General features: G+C 40.6%; 3 protein-coding genes across 9 annotated transcripts; 1 reads left to right on the top strand and 2 right to left on the bottom strand.

Moving 5' to 3' along the window:
- Positions 1–508: 508 nt before the first annotated feature.
- Positions 509–12897, bottom strand: tmem44 (transmembrane protein 44). 6 transcript variants are annotated; one of them, XM_058073701.1, is made up of 10 exons: positions 12168–12897; positions 10669–10795; positions 10505–10558; positions 10266–10454; positions 8157–8243; positions 7917–8087; positions 6292–6441; positions 6109–6162; positions 5898–6029; positions 509–1199 (listed from the first exon to the last, which is right to left on the bottom strand). In XM_058073701.1, the coding sequence occupies exons 1-10, from the start codon at positions 12383–12385 to the stop codon at positions 1020–1022; spliced, it is 1362 nt and encodes a 453-aa protein (XP_057929684.1). In that variant the 5' UTR covers positions 12386–12897; the 3' UTR covers positions 509–1019. The 6 variants fall into 6 exon arrangements, with proteins under 6 accessions (XP_057929684.1, XP_057929683.1, XP_057929687.1 ...); XM_058073700.1 differs by having other exon boundaries at positions 511–1199; positions 10284–10441; positions 10505–10595; XM_058073699.1 differs by having other exon boundaries at positions 513–1199; positions 10266–10441; positions 10505–10595.
- A 150-nt stretch (positions 12898–13047) lies between these two features.
- lsg1 (large 60S subunit nuclear export GTPase 1) lies at positions 13048–23246 on the bottom strand. The gene is made up of 14 exons (XM_058073698.1): positions 21260–23246; positions 20946–21072; positions 19286–19406; positions 19106–19192; positions 18939–19025; positions 18786–18846; positions 18543–18719; positions 17285–17578; positions 17090–17191; positions 16856–16999; positions 16657–16780; positions 15370–15449; positions 15136–15306; positions 13048–13740 (listed from the first exon to the last, which is right to left on the bottom strand). Exons 1-14 carry the CDS (start codon positions 21347–21349, stop codon positions 13561–13563), a joined length of 1845 nt encoding a protein of 614 aa, XP_057929681.1. The 5' UTR covers positions 21350–23246; the 3' UTR covers positions 13048–13560.
- On the top strand, positions 22195–23880 carry fam43a (family with sequence similarity 43 member A). Of its 2 annotated transcripts, none has more exons than XM_058073707.1 (2): positions 22195–22248; positions 22374–23880. In XM_058073707.1, exon 2 carries the CDS (start codon positions 22400–22402, stop codon positions 23420–23422), a length of 1023 nt encoding a protein of 340 aa, XP_057929690.1. In that variant the 5' UTR covers positions 22195–22248; positions 22374–22399; the 3' UTR covers positions 23423–23880. The 2 variants fall into 2 exon arrangements, with proteins under 2 accessions (XP_057929690.1, XP_057929691.1); XM_058073708.1 differs by having other exon boundaries at positions 22197–22248; positions 22371–23880.
- Positions 23881–27033: the final 3153 nt, after the last annotated feature.

Here is a 27033-nt window from a genome sequence, read left to right as displayed (position 1 = left end):
TAACGAAAAAAATCCTCTCCGGTTATGCCGAGGCAGCACAGCTTCCGGTCCACTCGCTCGGCAAAACTCGGGCAACATCGGTTTCATGCATTTCCTCCAGCCGGTAAATCAAGCCTTCAAAATAAAAGTAAAAATAACACGGTTGGATGATATTAAAGGATGACAAAAGAGGAAAGACGCCATCGTTGACGTACGAAAAGGCGCATTCCAAACTGTTGCTTTATGTCCTAAGCCGCGCTTTTCACCCCTTCTGTCAACAAAATTCAATCTTTTTAGTTCTGACGCTGTTGTCTTTGGAGGAGGCCCAGTGACGGATATGCTAACTCAGCGTTTATGATGACGTCAGACTGCATCAAGGGAGCACAAAGACAAAAAAAAAACACAGTACTATAGTATTTACATGTAGTTAGTATTATCTGTTTACACACACACACACACACACACACATATATATATATATATATATATAAATAACAGTATTTTCTCAGACAGAGAGTTGTTAATAAATAAAAAGGTAGCTTCTATTTTATGTGAAATACTGAATTTGCCACTTAATTGCCGTACAACAAACAATGGGTTATATTGTCATTAAGTCCGGCAACGTACATTGTTCGATGCCAAATTTAGCCATCAGTGCTGAAAACTGCAAACCGCTTTACCGCACATGACGTACATCTTGGTCATGCCCCCTCAAGGGAATCAAACAGGGTGTAGTGAAATGTGCTTCGTTAACGCTGATCTAATCATTGCATTGTTCTGCTGGCAGACCAGCGGCGTATGGTTGTGCAGCAGGCAAGATGATGAAGGACCGTGGAGGACGTCTCGTCTGGTTCTTATCACCACCAGTCACCCTTTCCCCAGTAGACAGTGCTGATAACCTTGAGACAGGATGTGACCTAATAACCTCTCGATATTGTTCCAGTAAGGGACATGCTGGATGTTCTAAACCTTCCAACGTCTCAAATGATTTGATATTTTTAATGACATTTTTTTTATTATTTCCACTGTGATTCCGTTTATCACTTGGAGAGTCTTGTGGCATCATTACAGGACACGCGGTTCTGTGGGAGTGCACATGAGGCGTAAGTGCCTACGCTGAATGGTTTGGGGTTACTGGGCCATTCTTGCAGGGGGAACTCGTCTCCATCTTGTTTTGCTTGTGCTCCACTCCACTGTGGATTCCTCTCTTCGAAATCCCACTTAAAAAAAAGAGATGTTATTATTTCGCACATAGTTCACAAGTAACTGGAACAGGGGTCTCAAACTCAATTTAATTGGGGGCCACTGGAGCTAGGGTCTGGGTGAGACTGGGCCGCATCAGGTTTTCCAAAAAAAAACAAAAAAAACGCATTTATTAAAAACAAAAAATTTGTTTAAATTTCGCTTTGGTTCCAATTTTCTACAATAATAGCTCTGATAAAACATTCCACTGTTCTCAAATATCTTACTTTTTATTTTTCTACACAAAATAAGATGAAAAATAAATAAACAAATCAAGAATAAAGAAAATCAATCAATCAGTAATAAATAAATATAATAATAATAATAAAACGGCAAATAATAAAAACTTAAGAAACCACAACACATTTATACTCTTTTTATTTACAACATATTGCGCAACTGCAGGGTCTTGAGACACATGCTAACTCGCAAACTAGAGAGCTAGCTACCTAAACAGTAGCCTTCAAGTTATTTCCTTTAAACTTAAATAGCCAAAAACTTACCACTTCCTCACCGATAGGGAGGATAACTATTAACAGTTATTTAACCTTTAACACAGGGGTCTCAAACTCAATTTACTTGGGGGCCACTGGAGCTAGGGTCTGGGTGAGACTTGGCCACATCAGGTTTTCCCAAAAAAACAAAAAGAAAAAAAAATGCATTTATTAAAAACAGAAAAATATACAAACTTTTTCAGTGCTTTGGTTCCGATTTTCTACAATAAAAGCTCTGATAAAACATTCCACTGTTCTCAAATATCTTAATTTGTATTTTTCTACACAAAATAAGATGAAAAATAAACAAAACAACAATAAAGAAAATCAATCAGTAATAAATAAATATAATAATAATAATAAAACGGCAAATAATAAAAACTTGAGAAACCACATATAGTTGGTGGTAGACAAATTATTTTTTTCAGATTAAAATGAACAAAGCATTATTAGAGCCCTGTAGACATGACAAAACACAACTATAGTCACATTTATACTCTTTATTTACAACATATTGCGCAACTGCAGGGTCTTGAGACACATGCTAACTCGCAAACTAGAGAGCTAGCGACCTAAACGGTAGCCTTCAAGTTATTTCCTTTAAACTTAAATAGCCAAAAACTTACCACTTCCACACGGATAGGGAGGATAACTATTAACAGTTATTTAACCTTTAACATGAACATTAATCAAACGTAATAATTTTTTCTGGGTACATGATACCATACAGCATCCATATCAAACTTGCGCTGGCCGCACTAACATTAAACTTTCATATCAATGCGGGGGCCTCAAACTAGTGTCCTGCGGGCCACATTTGGCCCGCGGGCCGCGTGTTTGAGAACCCTGGTTTAGACACATGATATTCTACCAGGAAAACCCATACAGCTAAAGTCGGTAGCTAAAGTTTGGTATCATCAGCTAACAACAAATAATTTGACCCTCATCCACTTTTCAATGTTATTTCTCCAGCAACGTCACAAAGCAAAGATGCTGTGGAATGGCTAGCGTTGCATAGTGCAGTCACAGTTTGAACTCACGCAGCAGATTTTCCTATGCAGACGTGCCCTGCCCAACCTCAGTATTTAATCAAAGATCCTTCACCGCAGAACAATTGGGCAGCAAAGAAAATCTCAAGCATTTCCCGCCCTTGTGCCCCTCTCTCTTCCATCATGATTAAGAACGTGCATAGTCACTCATTTCAAATTAAATATGCTTCCCCTGTTGCACCAAGGTCATTCCGGAGCAGAGGTCCAGTTTTGAATGTGAATGTGAAAGGCGAATGGTTTGTAATTTATGAATTTTTTGAACTTAATGACTGTATTATGAACTGAGTGGCAGGCCGCGCAGCTAGGAGACCCGAGTTCGATTCCACCCTCGGCCATCTCTGGCCGGGTTTTCTCCGGGTACTCCGGTTTCCTCCCACATTCCAAAAACATGCTATAGCCTATTATTGGTCAAATCAATACATTCATTCATTCATTCATTCATTTTCTACCTCTTATCCTCACGAAGGACACAGGGGTGCTGGAGCCTATCCCAGCTGTCTTCAGTCGAGAGTCGGGGTACACCCTGGACTGGTGGCCAGCCAATCACAGGGCACACATAGACAAACAACCATTCACACTCACATTCATACCTATGGACAATTTGAAGTCGCTAATTAGCCTAGCATGTTTTTGGAATGTGGGAGGAAACCCACGCATGCACGAGGAGAACATGCAAACGCCACACAGAGATGGCCGAGGGGGGATTGAACTCGGGTCTCTCCTAGCTGTGAGGTCTGCGCGATAACCACTCGAACGCCGTGCAGCCACAAGCTAACCAGTTAAAACTTAATGAATTGACCACTTCCACACGGAATGGGAGGATGTTTTTCCCCCATTCTATCATGTGGACATGTCATGGATGACTTCATGACTCCATGCGGTGTTAAGGTAATCTAATATAAAGTCAATGTTTCTTTCCGTTACTGCCGCCTAGTGGCCAATTAATGCATGTTTTTAGCATGTTTTTGGAATGTGGGAGGAAACCGGAGTACCTGGAGAAAACCCACGCATGCACGGGGAGAACATGCAAACTCCACACAGAGATGGCCGAGGGTGGGATTGAACTCGGGTCTCTCCTAGCTGTGAGGTTTGCGTGCTAACCACTCGAACGCCGTGCAGCCACAAGCTAACCATTCATTCATTCATTTTCGACCGCTTATCCTCACAAGGGTTGTGGGGGTGCTGGAGCCTATCCCAGCTGTCTTCGGGCGAGAGGTGGAACCCGGGTCTCCTAGCTGTGAGGTCTGTGCGCTAACCACTCGCTAACCAGTTATTCTCAAATTAATTTCTTCAAAACTTAATAAGCTTACCACTTCCACACGGAATGGGAGGATGCTTTTTTTCCCGCCACTCTATGTTTTCATTACTCAATATGTTTAGACTAGTAATAGACCATCGTCTACCACGATGATTGATTGATCATTTATTAATTTCTGACAAAACGCAATATAACAAGTCAATCAAATCAAATCACGATATTGCGAGGGATGACTGTACGTGCTCTGCGATTGGCTTGCGAACAGTCCAGGGTGGTCTCTTGCCCGAAGACAGCTGGGATAGGCTCCAGCATACCAGTGACTCTAGTGAGGACAGGCAATACAGAAAATGGATGGATGGATGGGCTTCCTTTAGCGGAGCTAAATATTTGCTGCACAGTTTAGAAACAAAGACGACAATACAGGGAGTCACATGATCGTGAGGACATCACCCCCCCCCCCCCCCCACAGGATTCTGCACAGCCACATGGAACATGCTGACTTATCATGGGGACATGACTTACTTCCCCAGCGGTCCAGTGAAAAGGTCAAATGTTGCTTTTGCAGCAATCTAACCTTGGGTGACATGTGTCAAAGTCTAGTGTTTATGTTTATATTACCCTCCATGCCACACAAGATCATGTGCCTCGCCCCTTCAGAGTGGGTGGCAGCATGCCTTGCTGATCGTATACTAGTACTTGCATACAGTACAGCATTGACTAGTACTACTGCTACGTTTACTACCAAGTATAAGCTGAGAAAAAGGCTATTTAAAACATTTATACCAATGATTCCCAAAGTGTGGGCCGCTACCCCCTTGTGGGCCGTGGTGGTACTGCAGGTGGGCCATGAGAGGTCATGAAAAATATAATTCATTTTTGCAAATATCATTTTCTAAAGATAATTTTTATTGTAAAATATTTATTTAAAAATATTTATAGGCCTAAGTAATAACGTATTGAGTGTTATTGACCTGTCACAATATTTTAGGAACCTTATACAGTTTATGATTGGAACATAGCTTTATGGTCATCATGCCAGTCTTGAATGCAGTTATGAAAATATGAGAATTAATTCTGTCTTGTTTTTACACCACAGATTAAAAGTTTGGGCTTCCTTTATCCCCCTGCTTTCATTTCAATCCTGAATCTTAATAATAATAAAGTATGTTATATTACTATCATAATATTATTATAATAATAATAAAAATATATTATTATAATAATATTGCTGTTAATAATAGTAATATAAAAATATTATTGACATAATAATAACAAATATAAAATATTATCATATTAATATTATTATAGTAATAATTTAATAATAATAAAACTATATTATTATCATTATAATAATAATGCTGTTAATAACAATATAAAAATATTATTGACATAATCATAAAAAATATAAAATATTATCATATTAATATTATTATAATAATTCAATAATAATAAAACTATATTATTATCATTATAATAATATCGCTGTTCATAATAATAAGATAAAGATATTAACATAATATAAAAATACTATTATCATATTTATACTATAATAATTTAATAATACTAAAAATATTATTATTACAATAATATTATTGGTTGGTAATATTAATATTATTAAGACATTATTATATTAATATTGTTAATATATTATTTATCATTATTTCAAGTGGTCTCTGAGTTGGTAAAGAACCCCTGATTTATAGAGTACAGTATATGATGCAGCCTGCTGAGGGCTATTCAATGTACACTTTCAATAGTCAAGCACCACCTAGTGGCTCTTGTGGGTAGTACACCTAATGGCTGCCTTTAAGATGAAACAAAAAATGCTGAAAAGAAACTCTATCATCAGCTCGACAATGAATTAGTCCTACCCACCTCTAGATCAAAACTGACAAGTGAAGAGTCACATGATGTATCAGAACCACGGAGTCGTACCATTGGGACTGTCCTGCTCGGAGCTTGGTCGTGCGCCACCTCTCCGGACACGATCACCTCTTGGGGGCACAACTGTCAAAAACCAAACGATGTCCTCGACTTCAGATATTCCAGTGAAATATCAGCCTTGCTGGGACGTGAGGCTGCTTACCTTTCTACTAACATCCATGTAACGACCCATCTCGGTTAAATGGAGTTTTTTGCCCTGTAATGAATGATATATAATCATTCATTCATTTTCTACCACTTTTCCTCATGAGGGTCGTGGGGGTGCTGGAGCCTAACCCAGCTGTCTTTGGACAGCCAAAATATTAAACGCTTACATGAGTATTACCTTTCCATGTGCTGATGGGGGAGCTGCATGTTGACGTGTCCCCATGACGGGATGGTTCCTCGATGAGTCCACCAAGAGGCTCTCCATCTCAGGAGAAAAGCCGACAGGATGCCCGCTGGTTCCCACGTTGCGTAAATGCTGGACTACAATCTGACACGCGTGTCAAAGGTGAGAAACTGAACAAATGAAATCATATTTTTTTCTGTCAAATACATCGTGATGACATGTAGTAGTCACTAGGTGTCACTAATGTTACTGTAATGTTCAGTAAAATACACAAGCACCAGACTTGATCACCGCAACAAGAGGCTTTTTGGCAGCTATGAATGACCTCACAACAGGCACAGTCATCGCTACTTTACTACTGCGGCTGTAGCTAAAACTCAACGCTAAATCCTCAACATGATTTTCTGTCCGCCCCCCCCCACTCCACCCAGCTCATCATAGCACTGGAACACATTGCCAAACATTATCAAGTATCTTATACATGGCTTATTTTCTAGGCAATACAAGTGTAAAGGTGACTGTAGGGGTGCTATTTTATGTCTAGGAGGCTCTAACAATGTTAAAGCTATATTTAGGTCATTTATTCATTCATTTTCTGCCGCTTATCCTCACGAGGGTCGCGGAGGGGGATGCTGAAGTCTATCCAAGCCGACTTCGGGCAAGAGGCGGGGTACACCCTGGACTGGTGGCCAGCCAATCACAGGGCACATATAGACAAACAACCATTCACACTCACATTCATACCTATGGACAATTTGGAGTCGCTAATTAACCTAGCGTGTTTTTGGAATGGGGAAGGAAACCGGAGTACCCGGATTAAAACCGGGGAGAACATGCAAACTCCACACAGAGATGGCCGAGGGTGGGGTTGAATTCGGGTCTCCTAGCTGTGACGTCTGCGCGCTAACCACTCGACCACCGTGCAGTCCCATTAGAATGCATCTTCTGCATATTTTACTTCATTTTGCTATTTTTATGTATCTTATTAGTGCAAAACCCAGTGACGTCGTTCGGCCTAATGATGTTCTTAAGCCTCCCCAAATAATTTGATATTTTTTATTGATTTAAATTTTTTTTTTTTTTTTATGTATTTTTTTTTACAAAAATAATCTGACAAATTTCATACAATAGGGAAAAAACAGGCTAATAATGAGGGTCGCGGGGATGCTGGAGCCTATCCCAGCTGTCTTCAGGCGAGAGGCGGGGTACACCCTGGACTGGTGGCCAGCCAATCACAGGGCACATATAGACAAACAACCATTCACACTCACATTCATACCTATGGACAATTTGGAGTGGCTAATTAACCTAGTATGTTTTTGGAATGTGGGAGGAAACCGGAGTACCCGGAGAAAACCCACGCAGGCACGGGGATGGAATTTAACTCGGATCCCCTAGATGTGACGTCTGCGCGCTAACCACTCGACTGCCGTGCAGCCATATTTATGTCATACACACATTTTCTTACAAAACTACCACTACAAAAAATAATCTATTAATATGAAGGAATCCTACTTTGCGTATATTCATTCATCATCACGATTGGGTCTGGAGCCAATTAACAGCAATAAATTGTGTTTTTAAGAATGGTCTTCATATGTGCTCCGACTGTAGGATACAAGAAAATCCAGCGAGGCGCCACAGACGGCCGCCAGCAGCCATGGCAGGACTCCGAGAAGGAAGCTGATCCCAGTATGGTAGTGAAGAATAGCAGCGGCATAAAGGGCAGCAGCCAGTGAGGACAGCGCTGCAGAGAAAACGTCAGCTCCTGGCAGCATTTTTCCTTTATTCTGCATGATATAAAAACTGTATTAGCTTATTGGAGACAATGACTTGTGTGGAGGTGGGCGATCACTTACGAGTCCACAAAGTGCAGGGAACCTGGAGGTAGAGGTGATGATAAAAGACAGCAGCCCAAGGATGTAGCCAAGGATTTCTGTGGTGTCCTGGTAGAATAGTCACAAAGGAAAAATATTCACTAAAAGCTGCTTTTATCACACAGCATCACACATTACGTTTTGTTGCTATTATAGTTATGTTATAAAAAGGTTTGAAGAAATTCAGCTGAACAAAAGACATTTGCAATAAAATATTTCATCTTGGCCGCGTGATCCAATGATGATGGCGTAAACAAACCGGATTGTCATTCATTCATTTTCTACCGCTTTTCCTCATGAGGTTCGTGGGGGTGCTGGAGCCTATCCCAGCTGTCTTTGGGCAAGAGTACACCCTGGACTGGTGGCCAGCCAATCACAGGGCACATATAGACAAACAACCATTCACACTCACATTCATACCTATGGACAATTTGGAGTGGCTAATTAATCTAGCATGTTTTTGGAATGTGGGAGGAAACCAGAGTACCCGGAGAAAACCCGGCCAGAGATGGCCGAGGGTGGAATCAAACTCGGGTCTCCTAGCTGCGTGGCCTGAGTTCATAATACAGTCATTAAGTTTTAAATAATTAATTAATTAATTAATTGATTGCTGTCTTGTGGTTGACTAAAGCCTATTATTAGTCAAATCAAATACTGCAATACATTCATTCATTCATTTTCTACCACTTATCCTCACGAGGGGTGCTGGAGCCTATCCCAGCTGTCTTCGGGCGAGAGGCGGGGTACACCCTGGACTGGTGGCCAGCCAATCACAGGGCACATATAGACAAACAACCATTCACACTCACATTCATACCTATGGACAATTTGGAGTCGCTAATTAACCTAGCATGTTTTTGGAATGTGGGAGGAAACCGGAGTACCCGGAGTAAAAAAACCCACGCAGGCACGGGGAGAACATGCAATTGGTGGAATTGAACTCGGGTCTCCTAGCTGTGAGGCCTGCGTGATAACCACTCACCCCCGTGCAGCCTCATATTAATATTATTCATTCATTTTCAACTGCTTAGCCTCACGAGGGTGGTGGTGGAATTGAACCCTGGTCTCCTGTCTGCGCGCTAACCACTCGACCACCATGCCGCCAAACCGGATTTTATTTTGGATTATTTTTGCGGGGCTGCACGGCGGTCAAGTGGTTAGCGTGCAGACCTCACAGCTAGGAGACCAGAGTTCAATCCCACCCTCTGCCATCTCTGTGTGGAGTTTGCATGTTCTCCCCGTGCATGCGTGGGTTTTCTCCGGGTACTCCGGTTTCCTCCCACATTCCAAAAACATGCTAGGTTAATTAGCGACTCCAAATTGTCCATAGGTATGAATGTGAGTGTGAATGGTTGTTTGTCTATATGTGCCCTGTGATTGGCTGGCCACCAGTCCAGGGTGTACCCCACCTCTCGCCCGAAGACAAATGGGATAGGCTCCAGCACCGTCCGTGACCCTTGTGAGGATAAGCGGTAGAAAATGAATGCATGAATGAGTTTTTATTGCTAAACAAAAAAGGTGCTAACCGGGGCGGATGTTAACCAAGGTACCACTGTATTTATAAAGGATTACACACTTGTGGTGAATTCTGTTTTTCCAGACTTGATCACTGTAACAAGAGGGTTTTTGGCAGGTATGAATGACCTCACATGTAAAGATGACTGTAGGGGTGTTATTTTATGTCGAGGGGGCTCTAACAATGTTAAAGCTATATTTAGGTCATTCATTCATTTTCTGCCGCTTATCCTCACGAGGGTCGCGGGGGTGCTGGAGCCTATCCTAGCCGTCTTCGGGCGAGAGGCGGGGTACCCCCTGGACTGGTGGCCAGCCAATCACAGGGCACATATAGACAAACAACCATTCACACTCACATTCATACCTATGGACAATTTGGAGTGGCTAATTAACCTAGCATGTTTATGAAATGTGGGAAGAAACCGGAGTACATACAAACAACCATCAGCAGTAGTGTATTTGCCTCATCTGACTTTGAAGGTAATAACCACTATGCTAACTGTTTGATTACATTTATCTTTCCTGTTTGCTAACTTTGTATACATGAGTGTTTGCATTGTACATTTAAATTCTAACCTTGGACTCCAGTCTTACTTGCAGGCTGACATCCAGCAGCCTCCTCCCTCGGATCAGCGAGTCTGCCGGGTTGTCTAGGACGCCTGACTTCAGGAAAGCGCCGGTGAGCGTAGTCAGCAAACAAACTGCAAGAAGATGAAGTCTCCTGCGCCTCCGGATCATCCTTCGCCTCCTCTCTAATGCACAAACCTACACATGAGTTACGTGTGATGTACACCATTGTCTTCTTTTGAGCTTACCTGCATGCAAGTCCCTGCAAAGACACAGTGGAAGACAGCAGGAGAAAAAAATGACTGCATCCACAGAAGAAGACACAAGTCCCATTAAAACCTGCAGAGAAGTAATACTTCATATGTAAAAGTATTAGTATGCATTGTAAATCTCATGAATGAGGAAATCTTACTTGAATATGTAGCTGTTTGGACAAAACAGCTCCAGTGAAGCCGCATATGTTACCAAGGAAACAGTAGACAGTTATCACGGTCTGTGCTGGACGTCCTCCATGATGTTTGCATCTCTGACATGTGAGCCTTGAAAGGTGAATATAAAAGTAACACTCATCAAAAATTGTCTCTTCTACGTCAATTAGTTCTAATGACAGGGAACTAAATAGCTAGTCAACAATCGACATAGCTGCTCATGCTAATGAAAAACACTGCCCTCTAGAGTTTGGGTAGACAATTGCAAGTCATGTGCTCCACCCCCACTGAAGTGACAACTCGTGGTGGGAAACTGGATTCATTTTACTGATTCAAGGTTTTATGAGTCACTCAATAAAGTGACTCAGATGCTTGACTCACTGCGCAGACACGTGCATAAATTGTGATTCGGGTACTGGGTTCACTCAAGGCACGCAGGACACGCTAGCGGCAACAGGGATGGTAAGATAAGGAAGTGAAGCGTGACCCGAGATCCAATCAGTGAAAAAAAAGAGTCGTTAATGACTTGCACATCTTTTATAGTGATGGGAAACTCTGTTGGTTTTACTGACTCAAGTTCTTACGAGTCACTCGAGTGAAATGGGTATCCAATTTTCATGAGTCGCCCGTGTATGTAACTGAATCACCCGTCACAGAGCGCCTACCCTTCCGTCCCGATTTTAATTAAGGCCTGACATTTTACCTGGTTTCCGTTTTTAATGTACCAAGCGAGTGTGTGAGTAACCGAGTCAACACAGACGAGTATCGTGAGTCCCAATCGTTAAAAAACAAAACAAAAAATATGAGTTCGAACGACTCATTCATGACTCACGAGTCGTTAATGACTTGCACATCTATCGTAGTGATGGGAAACTCAGTTGGTTTTACCGACTCGAGTTCTTACGAGTCACTCGGGTGAAATGGGTATCCAATTTTCACGAGTCGCCCGTGTAAAGACACTCGCAAATGCACAACTGAATCACCCGTCACAGAGCGCAAGCGCGTACCGTTCAGTCCTGCTTTTAATTGATGCCTGACATGTTGCCTGGTTTCCGTTTTTAATGTACTTAGCGAGTGAGTGAGTAACCGAGTCAACACAGACGAGTATCGTTAAAAAACAAAACAAAAAATACGAGCTTTGAACGACTCCTTCATGACTCGCGACTCGTTAATGACTTGCACATCTTTCGTAGTGATGGGAGACTCAGTTGGTTTTACAGACTCGAGTTCTTACGAGACACTCGGGTGAAATGGGTATCCAATTTTCACGAGTCGCCTGTGTAAAAACACTCGCAAATGTACAACAATTAGCCTCATTAAACACCTTTGCACTAATTACACTCTTTAATCAGCACCTTCACGCTCTTATTAATCACCACTCGCTAATTACAAAAATACAATACAACAACAGCAACACAATTTGTGCTTAATCTTACACATTCTTCGAAAATGCTAGCATGATGAACACGTAAAAAGTACTTACTGCATACATGAGAGGAGCAACAGCAAGGCAGAAAAGGAGACTAGCCAGATAGAAGTGCAATTCTGTCCTGTTGGATTATTAGCAGTAAAACAGGTGGTAGAAGTGCTACAAAATGCCAACAGACTCCACGGAAAAGACTTTTGGTCTTTCCGTATCCAACCATCCACGCTCATGGCCGCCATGTTTGTATCGGACAATAAAATGGCGCGCATGTTCATTATTTAACGAATGTAGAACAACTTCGATGTAAATGTATTTAAACAACTAAACACTAAATAACTACGTAGAATATAAACGAATATTTATACACGAAAAAATTACTGTACTTACGTCTGACTTCAATTTGGCTTCTTTAATCTGGGTGGATCGATCCATACAAGCAGTACTAATAGTAGCATTAGTAGGATTTATGCTAGCATGATTCCATCGATATTTTCAGGTTTCTTACGTCTTTGTATGTGTAAGTATGTTTTAAACTACTTTTATGGACACTGAACTTTTGGGGTAAAAAGGCAAAATATTGCAATGAGAGCCAGTAGTGTTTTTTTTTTTTTGCACTATTGGCTTTATTTCTGTAATCAAATCACACTTTTTAAGACAGGAATATTTTATTTGCTGATATTGTTTTATATTATTATACTTATACATAAAAATGTTCTTTGTCTAAAATATTTATCCTGTGTATTTTGGTTATAGTCATGGCAAAGTCAAAGCACACAAAAATGGCTATGTAAAAAAGTATCGCTATGAGCAGTAATTGCCCTGTATTTACTTGTGATATCAAAACCAACCATTTTTTTGTTGTACCAGAGTATAGTGTCCATTCCATCATTCCTGGTAATGGCTGCATATAAATTAAATACATATAATGTACATCATGTAAGGGTCGGGCAGGTTTTATTCTTTGACACTCTCGTAATCAGGTATCCAATAAATGGATCTGGTACCTTAACCCAAGCTGTTTAGATATCCTGTACAGTAATATCTTACTACAGTCTGATCAGCCCAGGACTAGATGATGCACGTCTGAATTCATATCAGGATTATGAAACTTTCATGTTCACGTGATGTGTACTTAAGAGTTGAAATCATGTCTGATATTAGTGTTCCAGTTTGGGATCATCTTGGCCAGTGATTCTCAGCTGTGGGTCGCGGATCTAACGTCTGTGCCTGGGCAGAAATAATAACAATGAAATGACCCGATGTCTGTGAAAGCACCTCGTGTTCTTGTCTGTGCTATGTTCATAGGCGACTTTGTCAAACTTGAGCGGGACTTGAGATGGGAGCGACACACAGCTGCAGATATCTGCTGGAGAAGAGCATCCCTTCAATTAAAAAGACAAATGTCCAATCAGGTGATGGCGGGTCTGGCAGCCAAACCGGAACCAGCGATTTAGGCATCGAGATGCTTGTTAAGCCGACGCACTTTCTCCTTCTTGTTTCTGTTGCCGTGTTTTTTCCAGGGTTTGCCCACTGTGGTGTCCGTCACGGCTTTTCCCGGGGCGACGATTCCGCTGCCGGGTTTGTAGCCCATGACGGACTGGACTCCTTTGGCTAGGGCTCGAACGTTTTCCTGAAAGACACATGCAGGTCCCGAAACAGGTAAGATATTTGACAATGGCGTGTATTTAATTCTTTTGTTAGCTGGCTATTACTGAAGGCTATAGAACAGGGGTCTCAAACACGCGGCCAAATGTGGCCCGCAGGACACTAGTTTGAGGCCCCCGCCTTGATATGAAAGTTTAATGTTAGTGCGGCCCGCGCAAGTTTGATATGGATGCTCTATGGTATGTACCCAGAAAAAAAGTATTACGTTTGATTAATGTTCATGTTCAAGGTTAACTGTTAACTGTAAACTGTTAATAGTTATCCTCCTTATGCATGTGAAAGTGGTAAGTTTTTGGCTATTTAAGTTTAAAGGAAATAACTTGAAGGCTACCGTTTAGGTCGCTAGCTCTCTAGTTTGCGAGTTAGCATGTGTCTCAAGACCCTGCAGTTGCGCAATATGTTGTAAATAAAAAGAGTATAAATGTGACTATAGTCGTGTTTTGTCATGTCTACAGGGCTCTAATAATGCTTTGTTCATTTTAATCTGAAAAAAATAATTTGTCTACCCACCAACTATATGTGGTTTCTTAAGTTTTTATTATTTGCCGTTTTATTATTATTATATTTATTTATTACTGATTGATTTTCTTTATTCTTGATTTGTTTATTTATAATTTTTCATCTTATTTTGTGCAGAAAAATAAAAATTAAGATATTTGAGAACAGTGGAATGTTTCATCAGCGCTTTTATTGTAGAAAATCGGAACCAAAGCACTGAAAAAGTTTGTAAATTTTTCTGTTTTTAATAAATGCGTTTTTTTTTGGGGGGGGGGGGACCTGATGCGGCCCAGCCTTGCCCAGACCCTAGCTCCAGTGGCCCCCAGGTAAATTGAGTTTGAGACCCCTGCTGTAGAACATATCACTTAAATCAATTAGTTTATTTATTTTCTCATTTTAGTATTAATCACTAAAGAAACATCTATGGTGTTCGGGTCAATTTTGACCCATATATATTAATGTCAAGAAAAGGTAGAAAAAGTTATTGTTTTCAGCAACAAAATGAGAATCCCCTGAAGCTTACATGATGAGAAGAGGAGCTGGTTGCTAATTGTACACTTATGATTTCAGTTTTGGCTCAAAATATTGCTTTATAGACCCTAACAAATACAGTGGTCATAATTTCAACCAGACCATTTTAAAATGTAGTAAAAGAAAAATTATTTTGTTGAAATAGAGTTTCCTGACAAAGTCAAAAAGCCTTGAGGCAATAAACAAATGTTATATGATTCTTTTTATGCATTAAAATATAAAACGGATCGGTGCTGACCCTAACACAAGAGGAGGGTTAAATGAGTTAAGGTCCCAGCCAACTGTCCTTCCTATGAAGAACTGCAGAAAGTCTACAGTACAAGTCCTATACCGCATGGAAGAAGTTCTTGTCCACCACATTCTCAATTCTCTTGACTTTCTGTTTGTTTGAGGTCAAAGAGAAGTCGCAGTCGAGCGAATCTTTTCTTTGGAATTTGCTGTGTTGCGGCTGGAAGTCATCGGCGTGGATATGAGGAGGAGGTTGGCAGTACAGAAGTTTTCCCTGTAAAGAAAGAGTACAAGTCAGTGAGCGAAGCCTGCGGTGTGACGTTTTAGCGCGACTTACGTTAACGTAATCCTTAAGGATGTAGCGAGCAGATCTGGGCTGGTCGGGCTGGCCGTGTGACGTCATGAAGCCTCTCATGTCTGAAAGGACAAAAGGGTTTGCTTCGCATTTTGAGGTTTCATTCCAAAAAATATATACTAATGAACCATCACTGCTTTGTGATTGAATATGGCCTATTATGAGTAAAAAATATGCATATTTAAACAAAATATAATAGTATTTTTTAGCATAACATTAGCTAAATGAAGTAAATTACAAATATAAGGCATTCTGAAGACACACTCAAAGACATAATGATGTCATATTCTACACTGGTCACTAAGTGTCAGTCATGTTCCATTGATGATGCTACAACAGGAAGTACAGTAATTAGTACCAGATCCATAATTAAGAGCAAAGAAAACCTCTTTACAACCTTCTAAATACAGTTTTTAACATTTAGAGCCCTCTAGATGTGATTCTAACACCCCTATAGTACTTATACACTTGGTTTATATTATTTCCTTTCAGATTTTATTTAAAAATTTGATTCCTACAATATATGGTGAGCCAATAAAAGGAAATCCTGTTACCATTAAAGTATTTTGAACTAATTACAGGCGTTATTTATAAGTCTGGATGAGTCCTTCAGTAAATCAACGGTCTACCATTGTTAACATGATAACTAGGCTAGCGTACATATGCGTTACCTTAATCAAACTCAGGTGTGTTTATGTTCTATACCGCTTATACTTATGTTCTATATGTGACTGTGATCAGTTTGCTAGGATAAGCGGCATAGAAAATGGATGGAGCATAACAATAGCTAAATGAAGTAAATTACAAATATAAGGCATTCTGAAGACACACTCAAAGACGTGATGATGTCATATTCTACACTGGTCATGTTCCATTGATGATGCTACAACAGGAAGTACAGTAATACCATGATTAATTAGTTCCAGATCCATAATTAAGAGCAAAGAAAACTTCTTTACAACCTTCTAAATACTGTTTTTAACATTATTAGAGCCCTCTGGATGTGATTCTAACAACCCTATAGTACTTATACACTCCTTTTATATTATTTCCTTTCAGATTTTATTTAAAAATTTGATTCCTACAATATACAGTGAGCCAATAAAAAGGAAAACCTGCAACCATTAAAGTATTTTGAAGTATTTTTAAGTCTGGATGAGTCCTTCAGTAAATTAATAGTCTACCATTGTTAACATGATAAATAGGCTAGCGTACAAACTCAGCTGTGTTTATGTTCTACCATTGCTTCTTAAATGAAGGTCGTCTTACATCCATAAGCCATCAGAAGCTCCTCGGAGGTGGGGGGTCTGTCAGGGTCCTCGTCCTCTCGTGGCCGGATGATGTTGATGCCATAGGTGCCCTCGAGCACGTGCCGAGGGATCGTTTGGCAGACGTGAGGCGCCCGTTAAGGCCAAAAAGGAGGCTTGAAAAGTGGTATTGCTTGCCAGTGAGCGTTGGGGAAGGATATCATGGAGACTGCCGGTACGTGGTCTCGCATCTGGTCGATGGGCAGGATCCCACAGCAGATCATCTCAGCTTTGGTGGACACGAATGAGGGCATAACAAGGCCCGGGCAGTCACACAAGCACAATCCTTGCTCTACAAATAAAGTCTGAGTGGAAAACGAAGAGAAAGGTCAAGAGCAGAGTACTGTATTCTTCCCATGATGCAATGCATGGTAGCGGTGGAAGTCAGCTTGTACCTGAAAGTGCTTGGTGTGTCCAGGAGTCGCTGAGACAGACACCTTTTTGTTTCTTAGGATGGTGTTGATGGTTGAACTCTTCCCCACGTTGGGATAGCCAACCTGGTAGGGTGCAGGATGAAATCCATTTCAAATATTCACAGCAGTCCACCTTCCCACATTTTGTCTTGTGACCATGCATTTTTTTTTACCCACCAGTCCAACGGTCAGTTGGCCGTCTTTACATCGGGGTCCACTGTGAACCGCCTTGAACATCTCCAACAGCTCGTCCTTGTGCAGCAGACGGCTAGAATTACGCAAGGTGGCCTCATGAGCCTGCTCCTCCTGCCCCTCGTCTTCAGAGCAGGTGAACCACTCCTCCTCCTCCACTCTTATCTCGTCCCGCAGCTCCTCCTCATCTGACCCCTTCCAGGCCAAGTCTTCGTTGTCGGGCTGGGCTCCGTCTTCTTGGTCGCTCTCTTCAGATTGTGGATGCTGCGTCTCCATGCCCTGTTAGACCCATCATGGACGGCTTTATTGGTGCAAGAGCTAATCACAACAAATTCTACCCTACCGTGTTTTTGTTGCCTCTGTTTGTGTACATTTTGCAGTTAGCGCACAATACGGAACACAGGGTGTGATGTCATTAATACACTGATTCATGGATTTTCATCACAAAACATCCTTGTTAGCAGCCTGGTAGCTTGCTAATACATGGAAGTGTGCTCCGTCGCCTGTCCTGTCTGTGATGTCATCAGCAATCGACTTTGTCGTTCTTTGCTAACTAACAAAGTTATGTGAACACAAAACATATTATAGTTTAACAATTATACTTCTAGGGCTGCACTGTGGTCGAGTGGTTAGCGCGCAGACCTCACAGCTAGGAGACCCGTGGGTTTTCTCCGGTTTCCTCCCACATTCCAAAAACATGCTAGGTTAATTGGCTAACTCCAAATTGTCCATAGGTATGAATGTGAGTGTGAATGGTTGTTTGTATGTGCCCTGTGATTGGCTGGCGACCAGTCCAGGGTGTACCCCGCCTCTCGCCCGAAGACAGCTGGGATAGGCTCCAGCACTTTGTTACTTACTAACAAAGTTATGTGAACACAAAACATATTATAGTACAATTGTACTTCTTGGGCTGCACGGCGTTCGAGTGGTTAGCGTGCAGACCTCACAGCTAGGAGACCCGAGTTCAATCCCCCTTGTTACCCTCGTGACGATAAGCGGTAGAAATTTACTGAATGAATGAATTATACTTCTACTCATACTTCTTCTAAATGCTGAATCAAGGAACATTTGAGGTTACTTTTACCTTCATAATTACAATAAAATTGATAAAGTTGGGGGGGAAACTAGTCGGTAAAAGTAAAAATATTGGATGGATTAATGATGCTAACCACGACGGCCGTATGAACGCTATTAACTCAAGCTAGCAGTGTAGCACCTCGTTACCATGCGTCCACGTGCTCACCTTCTCCTCTGCATCCAGCCTGTTGCTTTCAGCCAGAGCAGACCAGAACACCACCCTCAGGCCTTCCTTCTCAAAGTGTGTGGCCCAGGCTCTCCTCTGCTCCCTGGTCAGCAGGTCTGCCTTGTTCACGAGCAGCATGTTCACCTTATTCTCCGACATCTCCTTGACGTATGCCTCCTGATAAAGCACATGTGAGAATTCTATCAAATCCACACAAGGACAATAACAATAATATATTCTTACCAGGTCGGGACATCTGAACAATGAAGGATTTCGCGCGTCGACAATTTGAACGACGACGTCACTACAGGAAACACAATTAAACCATGACTTTAGAATGAAAGAACGCATTCCCGACACAGGACACTGCAGGCGAGGTGGTTCATTTCTTTCTACCTCCTCTCGATGACCCGCCACAGCTGCCTCCAGAACTCCAGGTTCCTCTCAAACGGAGTGAGGATCAGCTTCTGTTCCTCTTCCAGCCTTTCGGAGATGACACAAGATGCAACGATCAGTTTCCACAACAAGGAGAGGTGACAAAGCATGAGAAGGAAATGAAATACTGTGCAAGCTCTCTCCTCCACTCCAGGAAGCTGTCTCTCTCTGCCTGCTGGAGAGCAGCTGGGCTGGTGCTTTCGTCCCATGGGGGGCTGCCAACCAGAAGAGACATCACACCTGTATCTACACTATATAGTATATATATACGTACACCATGTATCACTGCTGTTATGTGTTAAATTTACCGTCGAGGAATTCTGAGAAAATGTTTGTGGTCTTCCTGCAGGTTTTTCAGTCTCTTGATCTCCTCAGCGGATGGCAAAGCTGCTCTAGCTTCTGCCGGCACAAACCTGATGTTGAGTTTCTCTGTGGAAAAATACAAAAAAAGCCATAAGGACAATGGTCGGTGGTGGTTCAGAACGGAGGTGTACAGATTCTCCCCACACGGAACATTCAAAGTGAGCGACAGTAAGTGTTTATGGTGTCACGCCGGTGGATGGATGTTCTTTAATCATTGCATAATAACACAGCAGTGAAATTGCCAACAAAATGTCGTTGCCGTTGCTCATTATTTCATGGCTAGCGATCATGCCAAGGAGAAGCCAGAGTTTGAAAACCCTACTTCGTTAACCCTTAGAAGACTATGGTCATTTTTAGCATTTTTACAGCACTTTACCGATATATCTCACTTTCAATAACCGATTATCTTGCCTCGGTTGGCATTCTTTTTCTCCATAGTTATTTTTTTTATTTTGACATTGCGTATTGGGCTGCACGGCGGTCGAGTGGTTAGCGCGCAGAGACCTGAGTTCAATCCCACCCTCGGCCATCTCTGTGTGGAGTTTGCATGTTCTCCCCGTGCATGTGTGGGTTTTCTCCGGGTACTCCGGTTTCCTCCCACATTCCAAAAACATGCTAGGTTAATTGGCTAACTCCAAATTGTCCATAGGTATGAATGTGAGTGTGAATGGTTGTTTGTCTATATGTGCCCTGTGATGGCTGGCCACCAGTCCAGGGTGTACCCTGCATCTCGTCCGAAGACAACTGGGATAGGCTCCAGCACTTTGTTGCTAACTAACAAAGTTATGTGAACACAAAACATATTACAGTTTAACAATTGTACTTTTAGGGCTGCAAGGCTGGCGAGTGGTTAGCGCGCAGACCTCACAGCTCGGAGACCCGAGTTCAATCCCCCCCTTGCGACCCTCGTGAGGATAACCAGTAGAAAATGAATGAATGAATTATACTTCTACTCATACTTCTCCAGGGTGTACCCCGCCTCTTGCCCGAAGACAGCTGGGATAGGCTCCAGCACCCCCGCAACCCTCATTAGGATGAGCGGTGGAAAATGAATGAATGATATTGCGTATTAACACATTGGGGCAAAAATCCAGCAAATTTTACGTATTTTTTTTGCCTATTTAAGCACTTTCAAGAAAAAAAATAGCTTAACTATTTAAAAACACAAAAATAGAAAGCATTCAGAAGAGGCATTCACTGGTCAGAAGGTGTCAGTAATGATTCTGTCATGTTGGGCGAGACACAAAAGGGCCAAATTTGATCGCAGAGCATACACGTGCACAAGTCTCACATAAAAAGTTGACTATAGGGGTGCTATTTCATGCATAGAGGGCTCTAGTGTTAAAAAACATACTTAGAAGGTTTTATATGCTCTAATGATGAAAGTATTCCATTTAGAAATCAGGAATCCTGTTTTGTGGAAATTCATGGTCTGGTCTGGAACCAGTTAACCGCAATAAACGAGATTAGTTCTTGTGACAACATTATTGCTCATAAATCTGACATATGATCATCATTGAAAAACTCGTATGCATTCGGAAGTCTACACGTTCTACGTACGCGGGTTGGTCACAGAGAGTTAAAAGACGCACAGTCAAGACTTACCTGCAACAAACTCTGTTCCTGCCAGTTCCGCGGTGGCCAGGAAGTCATCCATAGAGCTTTGTTCGGTCACTGACTGCAGGTTCAAGCGCCCCCAATCATAGCCGTCATTCAGCTCACTGGTGTGCAGCTACAGCAGAACACGTAACACAACCATGAGTTGTACTTTTACACGTGTCACATTTATGACCTACATAATATAACGTAAATATAAATAACTAAATATAAATTGTTATAAAGTAATTACAAAGTTCCAAATGTATCTGAAATGTATAAGAACGTGTGCTATGTACAATTGTTAGCAAAGCGTGTCATACCCATGAGTCGCCCCTCTTGTTGCCTCGGCTTGTCTGAAGTCTTTCCTTTATCAAAGCTCTGCCAAGTCCTCCTGCCTTCTTTTTACCCATGATACTTTCTAAATAGTCCCCTGACAGGTAAAAAATACAATTTATTTGCGTTGAAAACGGCGACAAGTCACCATCTACCACAGCTACATGTGCACTCGGTTGTTGTCCTAAGAACCGGAAGTGGAACAAACCAATTCGACAATTCTATTCCGAGTAAAGTAAGCTAGGTAGACACACATTCCGACAAATACGTGATATATAAATATATTTATAAACTATCTACACGTTATTTTCATTCTAAATTTTTATTTCATATTAAGTATTAAGCTAGTTTCAGGGTAAATTGGTTTACGCGGTTATGAAATGTTCCAAATTTGTGTCCAACTCTCATATATGTCCTGAAGGAAACGGTGCATTAATGTCTTGTTACCTATGACAACGTATGTTTTAATTCGCTCACTTATATAAGTACACTTCAAGCTATACGTTATCAATATACATATCAATGTAGCAAATATAAATTTGTGTAAAAATAAATGATCAATGTGAACACTGCGTACTTAGTTCCTTTTAAACCGATTCCTTTTTTTCTTCTCTCCTTGTTATTGTTAAATAGATTTATTACTCAACACCCGAGTACTGGCGGGACAATTCAGTTCGCCGCACAGTACTTATCATAACAAGAAAAAATATTTAAATTTTTAAAGACATTATTTAAAAAAAAAAGAGTAAATGTTTACCATTGAGAAAATGCAGGTATCATACCAACCGAAAGATGGCAGTATAAACATGTATGAGCCTTGCATCACACGTAAACAGCCGGTGGTTCGGTCCACCCCTACAATCCTGAAATGGTTTCTTCCAGTATATACACTCCCAGGCTGGTCCCCTCCTATTCAGTGTGTCAACTAAACGCGCAACATGCAGCAATGGAGCACTTTAGAGGATGGATGCATGAAGTACGGTGTCTTTGCCTGTCCTAGAGTAGCTCACACATGACTTGACTTGGACTAGAACCAATCATTCTTACACTTAGTAGTGCTAAAAAAAAAAAAAAAGTTGATTTGTCCTTCTCTCCCAGTAGAAGTCTTGGCTGGAAAAGGTTCTAAAATGCTTCCCTGGAAGAAGAACAAGTTCGACCTGATCGAGGAAGACAAGCAGTCCAAGCAGAAGGGCTATGCGGTGAGTCTCAACTACTCTGCGCTCACCTCCTTCGCCAAGTCCTGCCCAGAGAGCGCGCTCAACCGGGTGGGCAACATGTTCAAGTCCAAGAGAAAAAAGGTCAAGATCACTAGCGACGACCCCACGTACACGGTGCTGTACCTGGGCAACGCTACCACCATCCAGTCTAAAGGCGACGGCTGCACCGACGTGGCGGTGAGCAAGATCTGGGGCAAAAGCGACATGGGCCGACACGGCACAAAGATGCGCCTCACCGTCAGTTCACAGGGGATCCGTATGGTGCACGTGGACGACAAAGCCAAGAGACCGGGACATTTATATCTGTTACACCGGATAACGTACTGCGTCGCGGATCCGAGGTTGCCAAAAGTCTTCGCTTGGATTTACCGCCACGAAATGAAACACAAGGCGGTGATGCTGCGTTGCCACGCCGTGCTGGTCTCCAAGCCGGAGAAAGCCAAAGCAATGGCGCTGCTGCTCTACCAGACGTCCGCTACCGCTTTAGCCGAGTTCAAACGACTCAAACGCCGCGATGACGCCCGGCACCAGCAGCAGCTACTCATCGGGGAGCAGTCCATCCCTCTGGTGCCGCTGAGGAAGCTCCTGAACGGGCAGTGTTACTACAAACCACCGGTGGAACGCAGCCGGAGTGCGCCCAAGCTGGGCTCCATCACCGAGGACCTCCTGGGGGAGGAAGAAGAGGAGAAGGCCATGCACTTTGAATGTGAGGACGTTCTCGACACGGACGATTGTGTCGCTAACGGCAAACAAGAGCTGACTCAGATTATTAACGACTTGGGCGAAATGAGCATCGGAAATGACGTCCAGACTCTGAAAGCCGACCTCAAAGTGACCAGACTTTTATCCGGGGAGAGCAGCGGTAGCGAATCTTCGAGCAACCAGGAGATCAACGGCCTCTCAAACGGCTTTGAGCACATCAAAGTGCAGTAAAATAGTCAAATGTCTCCTTTTCGACATCTTTTTGTGCCTCATGTTTGAAGCGTGTGTAAATCAAATCCAAGGTTCAATACAAGGATTCAATACATAAAAAAAACAAACAAGTCCTTTTAAGGACGTCTGGTTTGAACCTGCCAAATCCTGCTGCGCCAAAAAGGCGGCACAGGACTAATTCTTTTATTTAAGAGGATTTGCCGCAGCCCGAGCTTGTTTACCCAAGTTTCAGCGCACTATCATCCAAAAAACACTCCCAAAATGCCATTTGTTCATTTTGCACTGCCGTGGAGTCGTCGCGCTGGCTAGCATGTGTTCCGTTATGTTGTCCTAAACATAAATGTCATATCTTTGCTGTGCAAAAGAGAAAAAAACACACCATTATGTACTATGATGTAAATGTCAGATGTTTTAAGTATAAATATGTGAATTTTTTTAAATAAATAATACAAAATATGGTTTGTTCTGTGAAAATCATGATTCATTAAAAAAAACGGGAAGTGATAAAAATGTCTTGAGTTCAGCCACATTGAAAAAAAATGTGGATTTCCAGAAAAAAGTCATAAAAAGAAAAAATAGAGCATAGTTTTTCTGGAAGGAAGGAAACATTCCTCTTTTTTTCAATCAAGCTTTTATTTATAACTTGGCAGCAAAACAGCAGGTGAACACAAACAGATTAGCATGTCTAGCTAGCCATTCTTACTTCCGCCTTCCTTAAGTCCTCCCCTTTCATAGCTGTCTCAAGCAGTGCCTGTTTCATGAAGTTACAAGTTTTTCCTCATACATTTTTAAATTATTTTAGTAAATTTAGGACTTGATTCTCATAATATTATGAGGTTTTATTCCTTGTAAATTTACAACAAAGTGCTTTATTTTAGGATTTTTATTTATTTATTTATTATTTATTTTAGGACTTTTATTTTACAATTTTATTAATTTAGTTAATTTAATTCTCATAAAATTATGATTTTTAAAAAAAATTACAACAAAGCACTTTATTCTGAAAATATCTGATTATTTGAATACTTTGTCATAACAGGCACTGCCTGAGACGGCTATAAAAAGGGGGACTTATGTGACTTATATTAAGTGTTTTTTTCCCCGCATAATTTGCAGACTTATTTTCGCATAAATTTATGACTTTTTTCCAAGTAAAAATATGACTTTATCCTGGTAAATTTACAACTTTTTTCTCCTAAATTTCAGACATCTTTCCTCATAAATTCATAAACAGATTAGCATGTCTAGCTAGCCCCTCTTACTTCCGCCTTCCTTCCATGAAGTTACGAGTTTTTTCCTCATAAATTTTCCAACTGTATTTTAGTAAATTTAGGACTTAATTCTCATAAAATTATGATTTTTTCTTAATTTACAACAAAGCACTTTATTCTGAAAATATCTGATTATTTGAATACATTGTCATAACAGGCACTGCCTGAGACGGCTATAAAAAGGGGGACTTATGTGACTTATATTAAGTGTTTTTTTTGGCATAATTTGCAGATTTATTTTCTCATAAATTTATGACTTTTTTTCAAGAAAAATTATGACTTTATCCTGGTAAATTTACAACTTTTTTCTTCTACATTTCGGACATCTTTCCTCATAAATTCACAACTTTCCAATATTATTATCGTAAATTTCAGACTTTTTCTGACTCTGATTTTTTTCTCAATAATCTACAACTTTTTTCATAAATTTATGACTTTTTTTCAAGTAAAATTATGACTTTATCCTGGAAAATTTACAACTTTTTTTCTTCTAAATTTCGGACATCTTTCCTCATAAATTCACAACTTTCCAATATTATTATCATAAATTTCAGACTTTTTCTGACTCTGATTTTTTTCTCAATAATCTACAACTTTTTTCAAGTAAAATTATGACTTTTTTTCAAGTAAAATTATGACTTTATCCTGGAAAATTTACAACTTTTTTTTCTTCTAAATTTCGGACATCTTTCCTCATAAATTCACAACTTTCCAATATTATTATCGTAAATTTCAGACTTTTTCTGACTCTGATTTTTTTCTCAATAATCTACAACTTTTTTCATAAATTTATGACTTTTTTTCAAGTAAAATTATGACTTTATCCTGGAAAATTTACAACTTTTTTTCTTCTAAATTTCTGACATCTTTCCTCATAAATTCACAACTTTCCAATATTATTATCGTAAATTTCAGACTTTTTCTGACTCTGATTTTTTTCTCAATAATCTACAACTTTTTTCAAGTAAAATTATGACTTTTTTTCAAGTAAAATTATGACTTTATCCTGGAAAATTTACAACTTTTTTTTCTTCTAAATTTCGGACATCTTTCCTCATAAATTCACAACTTTCCAATATTATTATCGTAAATTTCAGACTCTTTCTGACTCTGATTTTTTTCTCAATAATCTACAACTTTTTTCATAAATTTATGACTTTTTTTCAAGTAAAATTATGACTTTATCCTGGAAAATTTACAACTTTTTTTCTTCTAAATTTCTGACATCTTTCCTCATAAATTCACAACTTTCCAATATTATTATCGTAAATTTCAGACTTTTTCTGACTTTTTTCTCAATAATCTACAACTTTTTTCATAAATTTATGACTTAATTCTGGTAAATCCAGTAAATCTCGTAAAATTGTATATTTATGAGGTTTTTTTAACGTAAATTTAACTCTCATCAGTTTATAACTATTTTTCTTTTGTTCTTGTAAGTTTAAAATTTTTTTCTCGTACATTTACAACTTTTTTCCTCATACATGTACGCCCTTATTCTCGTAAATATATCTATAAAATATATAAATATATTTCGTGACGGGGCAGTGAGCCGTGCTTCATGGGGGGTGTCCTCGATCAATCTTTTTAATTTCTCCAAAATTACATCAGGCCTCCCTTGGACGAAACCTGTCCACCGTATCGACTCAGAATGAAAGAGACGATGACATTGTCAGCACGTTGCAAAAACAAACAAGCAGTTTTAAACAGCCTGACTCACCGTGCGCTTTCACAGCAGGAAACTAACACAAATGCCCTCACCCCATTAGGCTCAGTGACATAACAGTCGGAGACGCGGCTATTGATGTATTGATACACGGGTGACACAACACAGACGCGCTGCTGCAGCACAAACAGCATTAAAGCACACCAGGGGGACGACTGATGCAATCCCGCTGGACAGCACTAAATCAAATGACCAAGTTACGCTACTTAGTTAGCCCAGGTTGCATTGTAATGTTGCAAAGTAGTGCTACAAAATAATCCTATGTTGTGTTACGCAAAGCTGTGTTGCAAAGTTACGTTTCAAAGCTATGTTACAAAGTTACGTTACAAAATTGCCTTACAATTCTACCCTGCAAAGTCGCTTTACAGAGCAACGTTACAACGTCGCGTTACAACGTCGCGTTACAACGTCGCGTTACAACGTCGCGTTACAACGAAGCGTTACAACGTCGCGTTACAACGTCGCGTTACAACGTCGCGTTACAAAATTGTGTTATGAAGTTGCCTTACAAAAGAACTCCACAAAGTTACATTACAAAGCTACATTATGAAGTTACATTACAAAGTTGCCTTGCTTTCAATAGTTGTGTTACAAAGTTGCGTTACAAAGCTATG

This window comes from Doryrhamphus excisus, chromosome 5, assembly GCF_030265055.1.
Source record: "Doryrhamphus excisus isolate RoL2022-K1 chromosome 5, RoL_Dexc_1.0, whole genome shotgun sequence".
Taxonomy (NCBI): Eukaryota; Metazoa; Chordata; class Actinopteri; order Syngnathiformes; family Syngnathidae; genus Doryrhamphus; species Doryrhamphus excisus.
This window is presented reverse-complemented; position numbering and strand designations above follow the sequence as displayed.